Source organism: Styela clava, chromosome 3 (genome assembly GCF_964204865.1).
Source record: "Styela clava chromosome 3, kaStyClav1.hap1.2, whole genome shotgun sequence".
Taxonomy (NCBI): Eukaryota; Metazoa; Chordata; class Ascidiacea; order Stolidobranchia; family Styelidae; genus Styela; species Styela clava.
The window spans coordinates 13155679-13170683 of record NC_135252.1 but is presented as its reverse complement, the minus strand read 5'-3'; the positions used below and the strand labels follow the sequence as shown (position 1 = coordinate 13170683).

General features: G+C 34.5%; 1 protein-coding gene and 1 long non-coding RNA gene across 3 annotated transcripts; one reads left to right on the top strand and one right to left on the bottom strand.

The window, feature by feature from the left end:
- Window positions 1-3194: 3194 nt before the first annotated feature.
- LOC144421062 (uncharacterized) lies at window positions 3195-3914 on the top strand. 2 transcript variants are annotated; one of them, XR_013474926.1, is made up of 3 exons: window positions 3199-3466; window positions 3616-3672; window positions 3756-3914. It is a non-coding gene; the product is annotated as an uncharacterized LOC144421062 (long non-coding RNA). The 2 variants fall into 2 exon arrangements; XR_013474927.1 differs by lacking the exon at window positions 3616-3672 and having other exon boundaries at window positions 3195-3466.
- A 1185-nt stretch (window positions 3915-5099) lies between these two features.
- On the bottom strand, window positions 5100-10420 carry LOC120342531 (annexin A4-like). Its single transcript, XM_039411401.2, has 7 exons — window positions 10254-10420; window positions 9753-9847; window positions 9275-9409; window positions 7761-7910; window positions 6869-7039; window positions 6472-6660; window positions 5100-5948 (listed from the first exon to the last, which is right to left on the bottom strand). The coding sequence occupies exons 1-7, from the start codon at window positions 10360-10362 to the stop codon at window positions 5826-5828; spliced, it is 972 nt and encodes a 323-aa protein (XP_039267335.2). The 5' UTR covers window positions 10363-10420; the 3' UTR covers window positions 5100-5825.
- Between the last annotated feature and the right edge of the window lie 4585 nt (window positions 10421-15005).

The following is a 15005-nucleotide window of genomic DNA, read 5'->3' as shown; positions in this document are numbered from 1 at the left end:
ACAGAAAGGAGGTTTTTGAAAGGTGAAGGCGATTTTTTGGGTTATCCGCACTAAACGGGGAAATTACATGATAGTATCTGGGCAAGACCGTTATGTTAGAGTTTAACCAATTAAAATCATGACGTTAAACTCTCCCAATGATACAAATTTGGCAGCTGGACAATAAGTGGGGATTCTGTCAATCTGATCGGAAATTTTGTCAATACCTGAACAGTCTTCTTTTGACGACGGCGATCTGTAAACAAAATATATAAACGATGTAGCACAAAGTAACATCACAAGAACGGACAAAAATGAAAGTTTCGATGAATCATGGGTACAAGAACAGGCTACTGCAAACGTAGAAGAAGAGGTCATGCATGTGCTTGGACGAGAATTAATGTTCGTCGATTGCAAATGAGGGGGTCGGGGCAGTACAGTAGAGTTTAAATTTGTCCCACAAGGAGCAAGGAATACCATGTTGTTCACCAGTCAAAAACGACTTAACGAAATCAAAATTTCTTCGCATTTCGCGGACATTTGCAGACAGGATATTCGGGTCAGACCAATGAAAAGTTTTTTTTAGAAACCGTGAGATTCTTTAAACTCTCTTCCACTCCTTTATTCTAGCGCGGTTACCAAGCTCCGCTGAGATCCATCTACCATGGTGGAAAGTTCCTTGGCACGGAGCCCATTACCTAGCCTGCAGGCTCATCCGCCCGAAACCGCTGGTCCAGCAGTCCACAAAGTTTGGTATCCGCCGCTTTTGAGTTCGAGGGATAGAAACAAGTAATAGGCCCACTGCTTACTATCATAGAAGCAGCAAGATAAGCCTCTGACATGAACCTCTTTCTGTACGCATATCCGCTTGAAGGCGTTAGACCTAGCAGACTACAACGTTTGGTATCCGCGCTTAACTCTCTTGCTTTTATAATGAATAAATTGATGAGCGCTTGTTTGTAAACATGACTGTCAACAAGTTGATGACCGGTGCATAAGTCCGATGTAATTCACATTAGTCTAAAGTGAGTTAAAGATCGCTCATAAAAACGCTGCTGAAAACTGATGAGCAGTGCTATTTTAGTCATATCGGAGAACGGAGAGTTGACCGCCAGTCAGGAACTTCGATAAGTATGTTTGAACATGTCATTTTATAGCGGTGAGTAGTATTTGTTCAAAATATGAGCGGTGAAGTCATGGCTGTCACTCGTACCGGCAGTCTCCCTGGGCAGTCTATTAATACTCTAATTGGGAATAAAAAGTCACAAACCCATGATTATTTTCATAAACTTATAATACCTGCGGTGTGGTGTGAGTCATCTTTGTCCTCGAAAATTTCGTGAAGGGTCATCGGAAAAGAAGTCCACAGTCATTTGCATCTAAACCATGCAATAAAAATTGCATATACTTTTCTAAACTCAATAACTGGCGGATACCGAATCGGAGTTTGTTGTAGGCTGTAGGTGTTTGTTGCTTCAGGTATACGAGACTACATGGTGAGCAGCTACCACAGAAAAGTTTCCACCAAAAGGGGTTTTCAGTATTAGTATTGTTGTTATTCACAATCAGAGATTTCATTGTTCTGCTGCTGCTATGATACTAATCAACAACCAACCATCTTTATATGCCATAAACGAGGCGGCTATCAAAATTAGGGGTACATCATTGCATGTAAATCTACATGGTGGATTGTGGTCTCTGTGATAAGGAAATACCTGGCAAGTCGTAGGTCGTAACTTAAAGGATCACATTTCAACGAGTTCCCATGACCCTCTGACCGGTATGTTAGTCGTTGCTCTGACGTAGCATTCGAAATGTCCAATGTAGAATCTTGTTGTCTGTTGGTGTTAGATCTCCAGCGCCGGTAGTGTATACTTCTTTATTGCTGACACGTTTGCATCTTTTCGTTTGTCAACGTCGCAAACGTCTCATTTCATTACTCGCATTTGATGCGTTTATGATCATCCTAATAAATCACTCATTAAGCAGTCTTGGCATGAGTACTATCCAGACTCTGATTCTTTTGTAACCTTTAATATGCTCTCGACCTCTCGAATTTTCTCTAACATAGTTGTCAACAACACTAAATTTTTTCCCATTCCACCCTGGAATATGCCTCCGACTGAAGTGGATACAGTTTTATCAACTATGTCTGTTACATACAATAATCCTACTGTTTTTGTGTTACAATGTTTGGAGTATATTGAAATGGAATATCCAGGTTACCTGGAGATCTATACTGACGGTTCAAAATCTGAAACTCGCTGTGGTTCTGCCTTTTTTATTCCAGAATACGAATTTTCGAATAAATTCCGCCTCGATCCATTATCTACTTCCTACTGTACGGAATTATATGCCATATATCAAAGTTTGATATGGATATCGCAAAATAGGCCTTCAAAAGTATTAATATTGTGCGATTGTCTTTCTGCCTTGGAAAGCATTCAGGATATTTGGAATGTTAAACATTTTTTATCAACAAAAATACAACTACTTTATACTATTATTTGTCACACGACCGATATCAAGTTTCTGTGGATACCAGCACATATTGGTATTAGCGGTAATGAGGCAGTGGATCGACTGGCGAAAGACGGAGCAAATAAAATTGTCATTAATGCTGTTCTTCAACGGTCATTAAAAGAAGCTAAGACATTGTGCAAGCAAGCATGTCTTGCGAAATGGAATTTAACATATCAAGCAAACGATACTGCAAGCCATTACAAAAACTTTCGACCTCAAATAGCCCAAAATAATGTTTATTTCAAATTTTCCCGCCAAGAAGAAATAATATTTTTTCGTCTTCAAACTGGACATATCAGACTTAACTATCATTTATTTAAAATAGGGCTACATCCCACAGGGCAATGTAGTCGATGTGACACAAAGGAAACTGTTTCCCATTTTATTTTATATTGTCCCAAGTATAATAATTTACGATGCGAATTAAGACGTGAAGCAGCAAAAATGAATGTACCCTGGGAATTTATTTGTATTTTCAATGTTCCTAATTTGATTCCAATAATTATTAAATTTGCTATATCCACCAAACGAGAGTTGTAAACATGTTTTTATTGTATCATTCTGACTACTCCTTTTGAAAATTGGCGTAAAAGACCGAGTTGTCAAAGACGCCATTAAACCCTTTACCTTACCTTACCTTACCTATTTATTATCTGTAGACCGAGCCGAGAAGGTTTCTGTCTACTGCAATTGGCGTGTTTACATCGTTATTGTATCGCCTCGCGTTATGGCCGAAATTGTAAATGTGCACAGTTAGTTTGCTGTTGCAATGCGTTACTTCTATGGCGATCCAGCATTAGGAAAAGCTGTATCATATTAATTATAGTGGGCTAATTATGGTTTCCTTTGTTTCATGCTTATTTAACTTGCTAATAGTTTAAAATTTGCTGCATTGAACTCTGGATTATTGAACTGTATTTTGTGAATCTGTACTGCGTTTTGATTGTTTTGTGAAATATTCTTGGTGAGTTTTCTGTATTTCATTGCATTCGGCTTGTTATATAGTAGTCTTATTTGGATGAAATACTGTTGGTATTATATTTATTGCCACAATTAATGCTGTAGGGTCAAGTACTGTTACTGTAGTGCTTCTTTGTTCATATTTATTTTCAGTGTTCTGCAGTTACATAAAAGATTCGATATATTGTTGACCTTGGCTAAAAACAGTCGGTAAGCGATATAATTTGATTGCATGTTGGTTATTTATGCGGCAAATTCATAGTATTTATAGTGTAGGCTGTTTTTTTTTTTAGGAAACCTCTCTATTTCATCTCTATCTGTATTCGTCATCTGTTTCCGTAATCTATTTGGCTCCATCTGACATCTAGATTATATATTTTGTGATGAGCAGGTGCTTGATAATTTCACGACACATTACAATTCTCCTGTGTTTAATAAAGTTGCGTATTGTGGGCTTGTGGACTTCAGTTTGCTTATCTCAGTTATAAGACGGGATAATTTGGAGAGGATTGTCTGGACCGAACATAGACAAATATTGCTGTATTGTGATAGACTAGAGCGTTTAGACTGGAAAATATTGGCGCACGGTTCAGCGCCCTTCGTCTTCGTGTAGCAAGCAAGGTGCATAAGGTCACATCCCGTCAAGCTTCTACAGTTGGGCTAATATCATCAATGGTGGACGAGTCTACTGACAGCGAGGGGTGTATGATTTTTTCTCCAAAATCAACGGCATTAGAAGAGATTGACTGCTTGCAGGCTGCCTATCGACCTGTAAAAGGAGTGGTGTCCCCCTGGCAATAAAACGATATATTGTTTTTTGTTCAATCCTCTAGTTGTGATGTCACAACAGCGTGTTTCAAAACGGTTTTGATAGTGACAAAGATTTGAAAAAAAATATGAAATGAATTTCTCATTTCAAGTGAACTTGCCAAATTTAGAAGCAGTATTGCTTCTGGAAATGTCTGCACCAAAGTTTCTTATTATAATTCCTTCGTTTAGAAATAAAATCCCATTTTAGAACAATATTGTTCCACATAAATAAAAACTATCGGTTTGCTACATATAATTTATGCATTTTCTTATATTACGCTTCAAAGTTTTTTTTACATAATATAGTACTATTCAAGGCTTCCTGAGAACCAGTATTCACGGTTTATAAGTTTTCCAGCTTGAGTTAAGCAAGTATTTTTTAATCAATTATTTTTTTTTCATCAGTATACTACCATGAATCATTTTTGAAGTCGCTTGATTGATTACCCACCTATCTATAACCTGTCTGGTGAAATTAGCGACGTCTAATAATGGTCAATAAGTTGACACTCTTTTGTCTATTCGATTTGACACTTACACTTGCCCGATTTAAAAAGGACATCCTGCTCAGCAGTGTTTCAGATTGATAAGCTCAACCATCGCGAAAAAAAATACAAATGCACAAATACCATGCAAATTTATTTTTGTGAACATGAACTAGAATACTAGACTGTTTTGTGATTCTAAAATGATAATTCTGCAGAGAATAGAATCTACGTAATATAATACGAATATGTTATATCTTTAAACTTTATACAGTTTAGTTTAGTAAATCAAAAACTAAACGGAAAAGAATTAAGCCATCGAACATTTGTTTATTTCTGTAATGTAAGCTGAGTATGGAGTATTGGCAAATTGATCTAAAAGTTAGGTTTCATTGCCGTTTATATTCAAACGCTAACACTTAACTACCGGTATTTAAACCAGTTTAAATCACAACTTACTTACACCCACCTCATAAAACGAGTGTGGATAAACGTAACCAACTTTTAATTAAAACCCATCAGTTTTCTGTAATTTGAAGTCGGCAATTTGAATTTAGTGATTTGGATATTATCGCTTGCCAGAATCGTCTTATTCGCCGATACCGAGCACATATACATACATCACTTCGAATCTCTGTTTTGAACCTAAATACTAAGGCACATTTTCGAACTCTTTTCAATAATTACAATAAATAAAACCAACTCGAACAGTAGTATTGAATGGTCTTTACATATCATACTTTCACTCGGTATTAGAAAGTATTGAGCAGGGCAAAAGTGGTTAATTCAATACTTTAGGCAAACGACATTGATAGGAAACTGTGCATATTTCAATCAAATAAGTAGATTAGAAAGATATGATTGTATCTGACAAACAGAAAATGGTTTCCCGCGTTAATCCATATAGAATAAGATCACAGCTATACTTATAAGTCAGGCATACACTTATTTTCTAACTAAAGATACACAAACAAAGTGAGTACACGACAAACAAGCCGCAAAATTTTTTTGTGCAAGTGAAGAAACTGAGCTGCTCTTAAGCAGCTGAAATTAATAGATATGATAGCTTCAGTCGTACACAAGGGCAAGAAGAAGTTTTTTATAAGACCCACTCGTGTCTCCTTCGATGTATTTTTCTAGTGATTTCCCGTGCTTTTCCGCAAAAGATTTCTTGATGTCAATCATGTCAATCTGAAAATGGAGGAGAATAACATTTGATATTTATTCAATTCGTCAGTTGTAACGCAAAATCCTTTTTTCCGACACTCCAGAGCAATAAAATAATACATCTTGTTAAAACAAGCGGGTGCTTCAGTTAACAATTCAATTTGAACCTCATTAAAATGAGTGCAAGATCATCCTCATAACTTCAATTACCCTACTTGTTGAAATACCGTTAATGATAAGTTTCCTCAATTTAATTACCTCATTAATGATATTCGTTACATGCAGCTGGTTTATATATATGGTCAACCATTTATTTATTTTTAACCCTCATTATCCTGCAATTTTCGTATACGATTTTGCCGATGTTATGAATGTAAAATAAATTGTGTGACCATATGGGAATAATCAATGAATCACCGTACAAAATAGCAGGTCTTATGTTCTATCTAATTTATTTATACTTAAACCAGATGAGTTTAAAGTGCGCAATTCTAAATTTGGTATTTAGACCATTTTTACAATAAAGAAATTCAATCAGATTGATTACCTCTGATCGTGTTACAACTACACGAATCAATGTTTTATCGTCAGTTCCAGCCCCTTTCATAGATCGATAGAGTCTGTCCGCAAAATAATCAGGCGGATAGGTTGCAACTTCACAAATTGCTTTCAAGCCATCCTTCAGATCGGTCGAGAACTCCGAGGTTATGGTTTTCGTGATATCGCGACCTGCAAGCTGAGATTGAAAGATTACTTCAATGATGGTAAACGAATTGAATATTCCTTTTTATATCACTTTATAAGGACATTGGAAGATATCGAGAAAGCAAGTGAGTGGCAATATCAACTTAAAATTTATAAATTCGTTACGTTTTAAAATTACGACATCATGGTTCGTATATGCTACGGAATATCAAAGAAATGAGGTAAAATTTTGTACAAACCTTTTTATAATCGTAAAATGCTGCATTTAGTTGTGCAAAACTTCTCGAGCAGAAAATTGAAATAAACGTTGCTGACATTTCTTCGCCATGTTTTTTGACTGCATTTTGCAGTGAAGTTGCATCAAGCTTCGCCTTTTCTGCTGATACTGCTTGGAAATCTTCACGTTCAGTCTGTGTTGTGAGCATTTGATGAATAGTTTTTATCAATGCATTTGAAAAAAAAAAATAGCTGATCGAAAGGTTCCAAATAAAGTACGATAGCAAACAGTTTATGATGATCTAAGTCAGCCTTTTGTCCGTTTGTACTTACTAGTTACAGTATTTGTCATATTTAGATCGGACTAGCAAAGCTAGTTATTAAAATACTACGGAGATGCCTAACCGAAAGAAGGGTGTTGAGTATCGTAGATTCCAACTCGTGCTGCGTGTGAGCAGCCGTTCAAGCGACGACATGCAGCATCAATAGTCACATTGAATGTATATTGACATTGTATGTGTGGGCTTTCGAATAAAAATTCAGGCTTGACTTTCTCGACCAAAAAGGTTCCCGACCCCTGAATTCTAAGCTATTGAAATTGATTAAAATAAGATCGAATTGGATAACATAGTTTTCATGGATTAGGAGACTGTACATTGGCCTATTTAAGTTGCCATCGCCGATCAAAAACTTTGGAATCGCTCATGATCTTTCCTTTGTCCGAAGCTTATAAGCTTGCAAATATAGTAATTATATTTGGTCCGCAGTGTAAAATCGACGAGAAAAGACCGCCCTCTCAAAGTCTAATATATCTTCAAATTGCCTCTTTCTCACATATTGAAAATTTAATTATAAGACACAAGCCCACCGTTTGATTTCATATATGTATATAAAACACAATAGGTGATTTCTTACCGTAGCTAAAGTGAGCAAAAATTTTCGAAACTCTCCGGAGCAATCCTCTTCGATATCTTTAGTGAGTTCACGACTAAACTTTTCCAGATATATTTCTTTTATCTTCTTAATTTCTTCTGGAGTCCTTGTCATCAGTATTTCAGTCATGGCCTTGAAACACAAAAAATAAAATAGTTGCAAATATAGATATCTGTAGCCTATATATATATATATATATTAAACGTAAATTATGAAAATGAAATCGACAATCTGTGCAATTACGGAATAATATTGAATTTTCATACACAATAAAAACTTATTACTCAGTAGTGTCTGCGTACCCATATTTTCCTTTAGGCTAAGAGTGTGAAAACACATAAAATGTGAATATGAACAAAGCGATACATAATCGCTTTCGGTTGTTGTATATATGTCCCAGTATGATTCGCAAATTAAATTATTCGTTACAGATTTATTGGTATAAAAATGGGTATCTTAGGTATAACGTCGATCGAAATGATCTAGAACAGGGGTCGGCAATTTGTTTCGGCCCTCGAACGACCCGACATTTAATACATAAAACTAAAATTGATCCTAAATTTATTATTGTCTCCAGACGGCTTTATGTGGTAACAAGTGCTGCTGTACGGCGGTTGTTTTGTAATGAGTAGCGTCAGTTGTATGTCGTTCGAGTTAATTTTGATTTTTAATATTTGGAAATGTCTGGGAAACGGGGGGAGTTCGCGACGAGGGTCGAACATTTCAAAGTGCTTGGCCGGAAAAATATTTTTCTTTCTTGCGCATTCCGAAATCCGTTTGCTCGATATGCCCATTCAGTATCGAAGTTATTAAGGAATTTAATGTTAAACTCGTTACGAACGGTGTCATCGAATATTCGACCCCGAGACCCGGGACTGCGCCACAGCTCATCTGTGCGACAGTGCAAAAGTGCACGTTCGGAAGCAAATATTGCTATGGGCAGCTTTATCCAAAATGCATTACATTTAGAATAAATTTCGTACTCGCTTGTCAGATCGTCATTTGGACGACTTACCGCGGGCAAGTTGTCATAAAAACATCAGCCTTCACAATGATAATAAGTAAATAAAAACAATGTATTGTTAAACAATATAATAAAAAAGGCAACATACACATCTTTTTGTGGCAGGCTTTCAACGCAGCAATAGAACGTGCGAATGCGCCATAATTTGAAGTTTAATGTGGCGATTGTTCGAAGGCGAAATATTGCGACCCGCGCGCTATCGGAAAAGTGTATATTTGGCCCGCAAGTACATAAAGTTCGCCGACCACTGATTTAGAAGCATTTCCTCATATCTTCCATATAAAGGTGATAACAAATTTTTTTCCTATATTAACCAGAACGTTTATTCGAACTTCAAATTCATTGAAAGGTAGAAACATAGAGCCTAAAAGTATAATTGTAAGTCGTGTCTAGTCTTCGCATGCTGGTGATTATCTTGTAGGCTATATGGGAATAAAATTCTTCTAACTCAATTTACTATTTTTTGTTTTACCTTCGGATCTTTTATCAGTCCTTTAATTGCTTTGTTCAAGCATGTGGCATCGTATACACGCGGTGAATGGAATAGCGCAAGCAAAATAGTCTGAAAATCGCCCTTTGAATGAATCTTCAAGTCTTGTATGAGATTCTTGTATAAATTAAGGAAAACATAGATAGTTATATAAAATTGATGCGAAAATCAATAATTATGTAACCGAGAATCGAGAGTTTATGAGAATCTCATCACAAAAAAGCTTGTTTTGCTAAAAATAGTTTTAATTGTTTAAAACATGAAGGATTGTAGAAACGGTGACATAATAAAAATAAATCTTGACTCTCTCATTTTTTAAGTAATGAATTGACGTGAAGTGTCGCGAAAGTTGGCTCGGGTGATCAATATTGGCGCTAAGTCGCAAACGCAGCTTCATAACACATCGAAATAGATATGTACAAAACATGAACAATTGTTAATATGCAGAAGTTTTTCTTACCCTTTCATAAGCACTGAAGTAACTTCTGGCAACTTCTTGCCGTTGAGCGTTGGTTCTTGAAGATAAAATTGAAATGACACTCGCTTCATCGTTACCTGTAACATTTACTGAATTGATGCAAATTCTGAATTAAACATTTTTTTCTGTTTTGTGACTTTTTCTTTTTGAAAAATTTCTTTTTGTGAAAATAATAATTTTGATTGGTTAGAATTAACAATAGTGGTCACTAGTGAACAGGATAAAGCCAATGACAACAGAACTTCTATTGACCTAACCAATGTTTACCAATCAGATATCATCTTTGTGAAAAAGTCAATGAAATATGACGGAAAATCTACCTTACCTATCCTTACATTACATTAAATTCGTAATCTAATTTTGATTTGAGTTTTGAGTTATTTCAAATATCAATAGTGGTGTTTCACCAAATGATGGATAATTTTTAATGCTATGTTACTCGCTAAATTATCTACAGAACAGACAGAACAGAATAGAATTTACCGATTCCTCGTAAGTTTGAATGTAAAGTTCCGGCATCTTTATCTGGATTGAAATGTGGGGCTTGTTTCACGCTACCGGTGAAACGATTCAGTCGTTTTCTTCCAGACATATTTACTGGTAACCTGGCGATGTTGATATCGTAAATATCGTCGTCGCACTACATTAAAACTAAAAAAAAATGTTTTTTTTTTAGAGAAAAAATAACAAAAAAAATTCTATTTTTAATTAGAAAATATGATGCAGCGGTTTACATAAACATAAATTTTTTCTATGTATAAATTTATTATAGAACTGACTAATGGTACCATTTTAATGCCATTTCAATTTTAAAATAAAATGTAGATTTTGCAGGAAATTCAGAACTTTAGCGTGATCAATACCCGCCAGACAAACATAATGTATTGCTATAACATTCAACTACTTTTCTGGTAACTTAATGATATGTTAGTCTCATCGGGTGTGATTGTTGGGTTCACTACAAAGGTTTTTATATTTAATAAATATATTATAACCAAATTATACGTTAAAACATACCAATGCTTCCAAATATGGAAAACAGATTGTGTTTATGTTTTTATAAATTTAGATTCATTTGATTTTCTCGGCATACTACCGCTTTAAAACGAATCGAATAATTTTTGATTATTGTATAAAAAATAAACCGCTCACAATAATGAACAATTTTTTTGTAGCGTTTGCTGCAACCTGAAACCTGCAATGTTCATAAAGATTCGTCCATTTGCTAATTTGTAGATCTCAATGACAGTTGTCATTTCATTCACTATATAGATGGTAAAATAATTTGAATAACTTAAGCATTATCACAGCTCAATAAAAAAATTGCAAATAAAAGTGCTAAACAAATAATAGTTCGAATCCGCAATCTAGCTTCGACGATTAAATTGCACATGCCTACAACAATACAACGTTGCTACTATTTGCATTCAAACAGAACAATCGCTTATATGCTGATTTTTTTTGAAAAACCCTATACTCATAAATTATCGACACAACACATTTATTGACAATCATATTCATTCATTAGTCAAATTCTTAATTTCAGTCACATCATCCCTTATACATATGACAATTGATTAGTTCGTTTTTCTCTTCCACGCGGTCATGACTACGTGTGAAGCCTTCGAACAAAGATTATTTTATGCAATGTTATTGCTGACACTATATATATTTATTTGGGTTGATCATTTTAGAATAGGTCTCGGGCCCAATTTTGAAAACACGGGACAATTTACCTTCAGTATTTCAGATATTTAATTCAATAATATTTCAATTTGAACTGTAATTGTATATTTTGGTTTAATATTCAAACTGAGATATCCTCGAAAATCTGTATATCTTTCAGTGGCAATTTAAAGTTTAGTTTGTCTCATTCGCTTGCATATTACATAGCGAATAGAATTATCTGTGCACTCAAATGCCTATCACAGAAAAATCTTTTTTAAATGTTATACCCAAATTGTTTAGATAAGCCATTCAAATGGTAGCTAACCTTTACCTACCACCTTGCTAGCTGAAAGTAAACCTTCAGAAATCGATATATCGAGCGTTGACTTTGTGGAATACGCAAAATTCAGCTCATTTGGGAAAATGTATATAATCCGATTCAAAGGTCTGTATCATGAATAAACAAAGCAGCGCGAGGCGACTTGAAGTACGTATCCTCGAAAAATTAGGCAAGTTTAAAACATTTTTATTACAACAATGTCGCTTAATCGGTGTTTTATGATTGATTGCCAACGTATTTTCTTCTCGTTGACTAAAATACAACAGAGCTTTCGCTCATCTTCTCCTACTGTATTGATATCCTAATTCCACAATTATATTATTTCGCTCTGATTATTAACACTTACAGTTTCCAGCAATTTCTGCCACTCATCTGTATACAAATCGTAACATGATTTAAAGATTTAAACTCTGTAATATTTGATCTTCATGCACTGTGATTGGTATTCTAAGCTTCTTTCTGAGTTAATTGGACACGATTAAGTTTTCAAGGCAAAAAAATAATTTTAGGAAATTCTGCTTTGATCCATATTTTTCTGAAGCCACCTGACATCTGAAACATAGAGCAAAGCCGAAAAATAAGATCAGTTTTCAGGCATAAATTTCGTTTTGCTATTAGACATCGAGACTGTAGTGACAGATCAATACAAGGAAATGAGCTAACAAAAGCACACGCATACGCTTAAAAATAATTTAGAAATAGCGTCGTGTTATTTTGGTCACGGCCACTCAGCGTTGCTTATTTTTGATAAACCACAATTACTCTCTTTTATTTCACTTATCAAATAAGTACAATTGATGCCTTTTTTATAACTTATTAGGCCATATTCATATTAATCCATATAGATGACCACCATCATAAAATTACAGGGTAGAAACACAAAATGAGAACGTATGAAATCGCGTTTCCATTGTGGTTTCAACATTCTGGTTTGTAACAATTCCAGCAAATGTTATTAAGGTGGGGTTTATTATATTTTTCCGGGTCATTTTAATAATTTATCAATTTTTAGGCAACTCATTGTGCTGTAAATCTGCGGTTGACTACTCAAGCGTCGTTACCATTAAACGTTTGAATAATCAATATTGGATTGTTTATGAGTGACGCATTTTAAAACGTACGTCAAGTCGTAAACCTATAACGTAACCTTCCTTCGCACTGTTTCGGTCTTCAAATCCAACGTTTTATGGCGGATACAAGTGATTTTAAAATCACTATGGTGTTTTTATTCCTTTTTGCATTTGCTAATACAGTACTCGATATAAAAGTACTTACAAACTGTTATTATATTCCAATTTCCACATATAGCTTATAGCTATGCATTTTCATTTTTGATCGGTAGTTAATGAAATGGTTTTGCTTTGAGCAAAATGATTAGGAAACATTCTTCGATGTTTTGAGTTTGACCATCTCGAAACACGATGAAATTTACAGGTAAAATTTAAAAAAAAAACTCGTTTTTTCGAAAAAAAAAACTGACGATATTTCCGTAATATTTATTTTATATTATGGTATTTGTTCAGAACACTTTTGCAGTACGCTACATGAATTTTAGCCTCATATTGTAACGTCTGACCTGTCGTTTCTGAAATTGCGTAACCGCCATAGCTTTGATTTGGTTGGTATAGTTAAATGCTTAACACAATGCCATTCTTATGCATAAAGCTTTGACTTATGTTAAAATAAAGCATTGCATCGACATTTCTATGTTGGTAAGTTTGGCCATTCTGAAAATTGGCGAAATCGAAAACAAAGCAACTGAGTGATAGTATTTTAGAAAGTTTCGACTCTTATTTTCGACAGACATAAGTTCATCTAATTCCACCATCTCTCCAACTCTATTGCAAGCTATGTCGAATTTTCTTAGCTTTCTTTTTTAGTGTATCAATTGTTAGGATCCCTTTTAATTTTCCAAATGCCTAGTTTCAAAATGTGGACAAAAGTGAAACGAGATAGAGGTCGGAGGCCGCCGACTTATCGATCTTCCACAAAAAAAAAAAAAAAATTATTTAATAACTAATTATAAATAATGAAAATTAAATTAAAAAATGATTAAATAAGTTATAACTCGCCAATTATACGACATAATTCATCCATATATACGCGCAGTATCGCGTAACATACGAAAGTGTCTAACAGACAAATACCTATCAACATACTTACCGACCAAGATCGATAAGTAACAACGGAAACAAACCCACAAAATTAGAAATATTTTATGCTGATTACGAGTCATAATGTCCGCTTGGCATATTTGCAGTACAATGTTTCGTCAGCTTTAGTGCCTTGAATGCCGATATCGAACATGCTGATTACATATTGCATTATTGTCATCATATACAGTTGCACTATGTTTTTTTGGCACACTGTTGTTGTCATCAATTCTAATTGCAGCTTAGTTTTTTCGTTTCTATAATGCTGATTGTAATTCATCATTGACATCGATTCGATTGATATTGTAAGTTGAACGAGTGTTGAAATCTTAACGAAATGTTATACTTATTTTGAATGAAAACAGCGGATCGTTTCGAAAATATGCGTTGTATTGATTTTCATTGTTGGTTGTATTGTTTGTTATCTAAGGTTTTGGAACATTTATTGAGGTACATCACATCGAGCTAGATTTTGCCAACCCATATTTTTGGTATCTTCACAGTTGTTTTCACTACTTTGATTTTTTAAACTTCAACTTCAAATTCAAAATTTTTTCGAAGCGTTTTATAAAATTTATAGTATATTTGTCTTGAAGATTTAGAGTTGTATTTATATGTTTACGTACAATAAAGGCTTAGTTAGAACAATGCCAAACCCGAGTACACACATATATATATATATATATATATATTAATGTGATTTCTGCGTTTTTGAGTTTACCCGTCCCGAAAAATGGTGCAAATCGTATTTATAGATTTCAACATCTATACTTGAAAACGGTTAGTTAAACAAAGCGCCATATTGGAAATATTTCCTGAAGGTTTCAAGTCCTAATGTTGTAATTTTGTAGTACATTAATGCTAATTAAAATTGTCGGTTTTAATCCGTAGTTTCTGCATTACGGTTCTGGATTTTTTTCATAATATTATATCATCAATGTTGCTTTAATATAATTGGTGCTGTAACCATTGTCCAACATATTCTTTTTATTATTATTCGATTTTTTGTTTTTCAAAATATGTTTGGCAATGTTGAAGTTGCAAACAAAGCACCAAACTGGTATTATTTTCCTC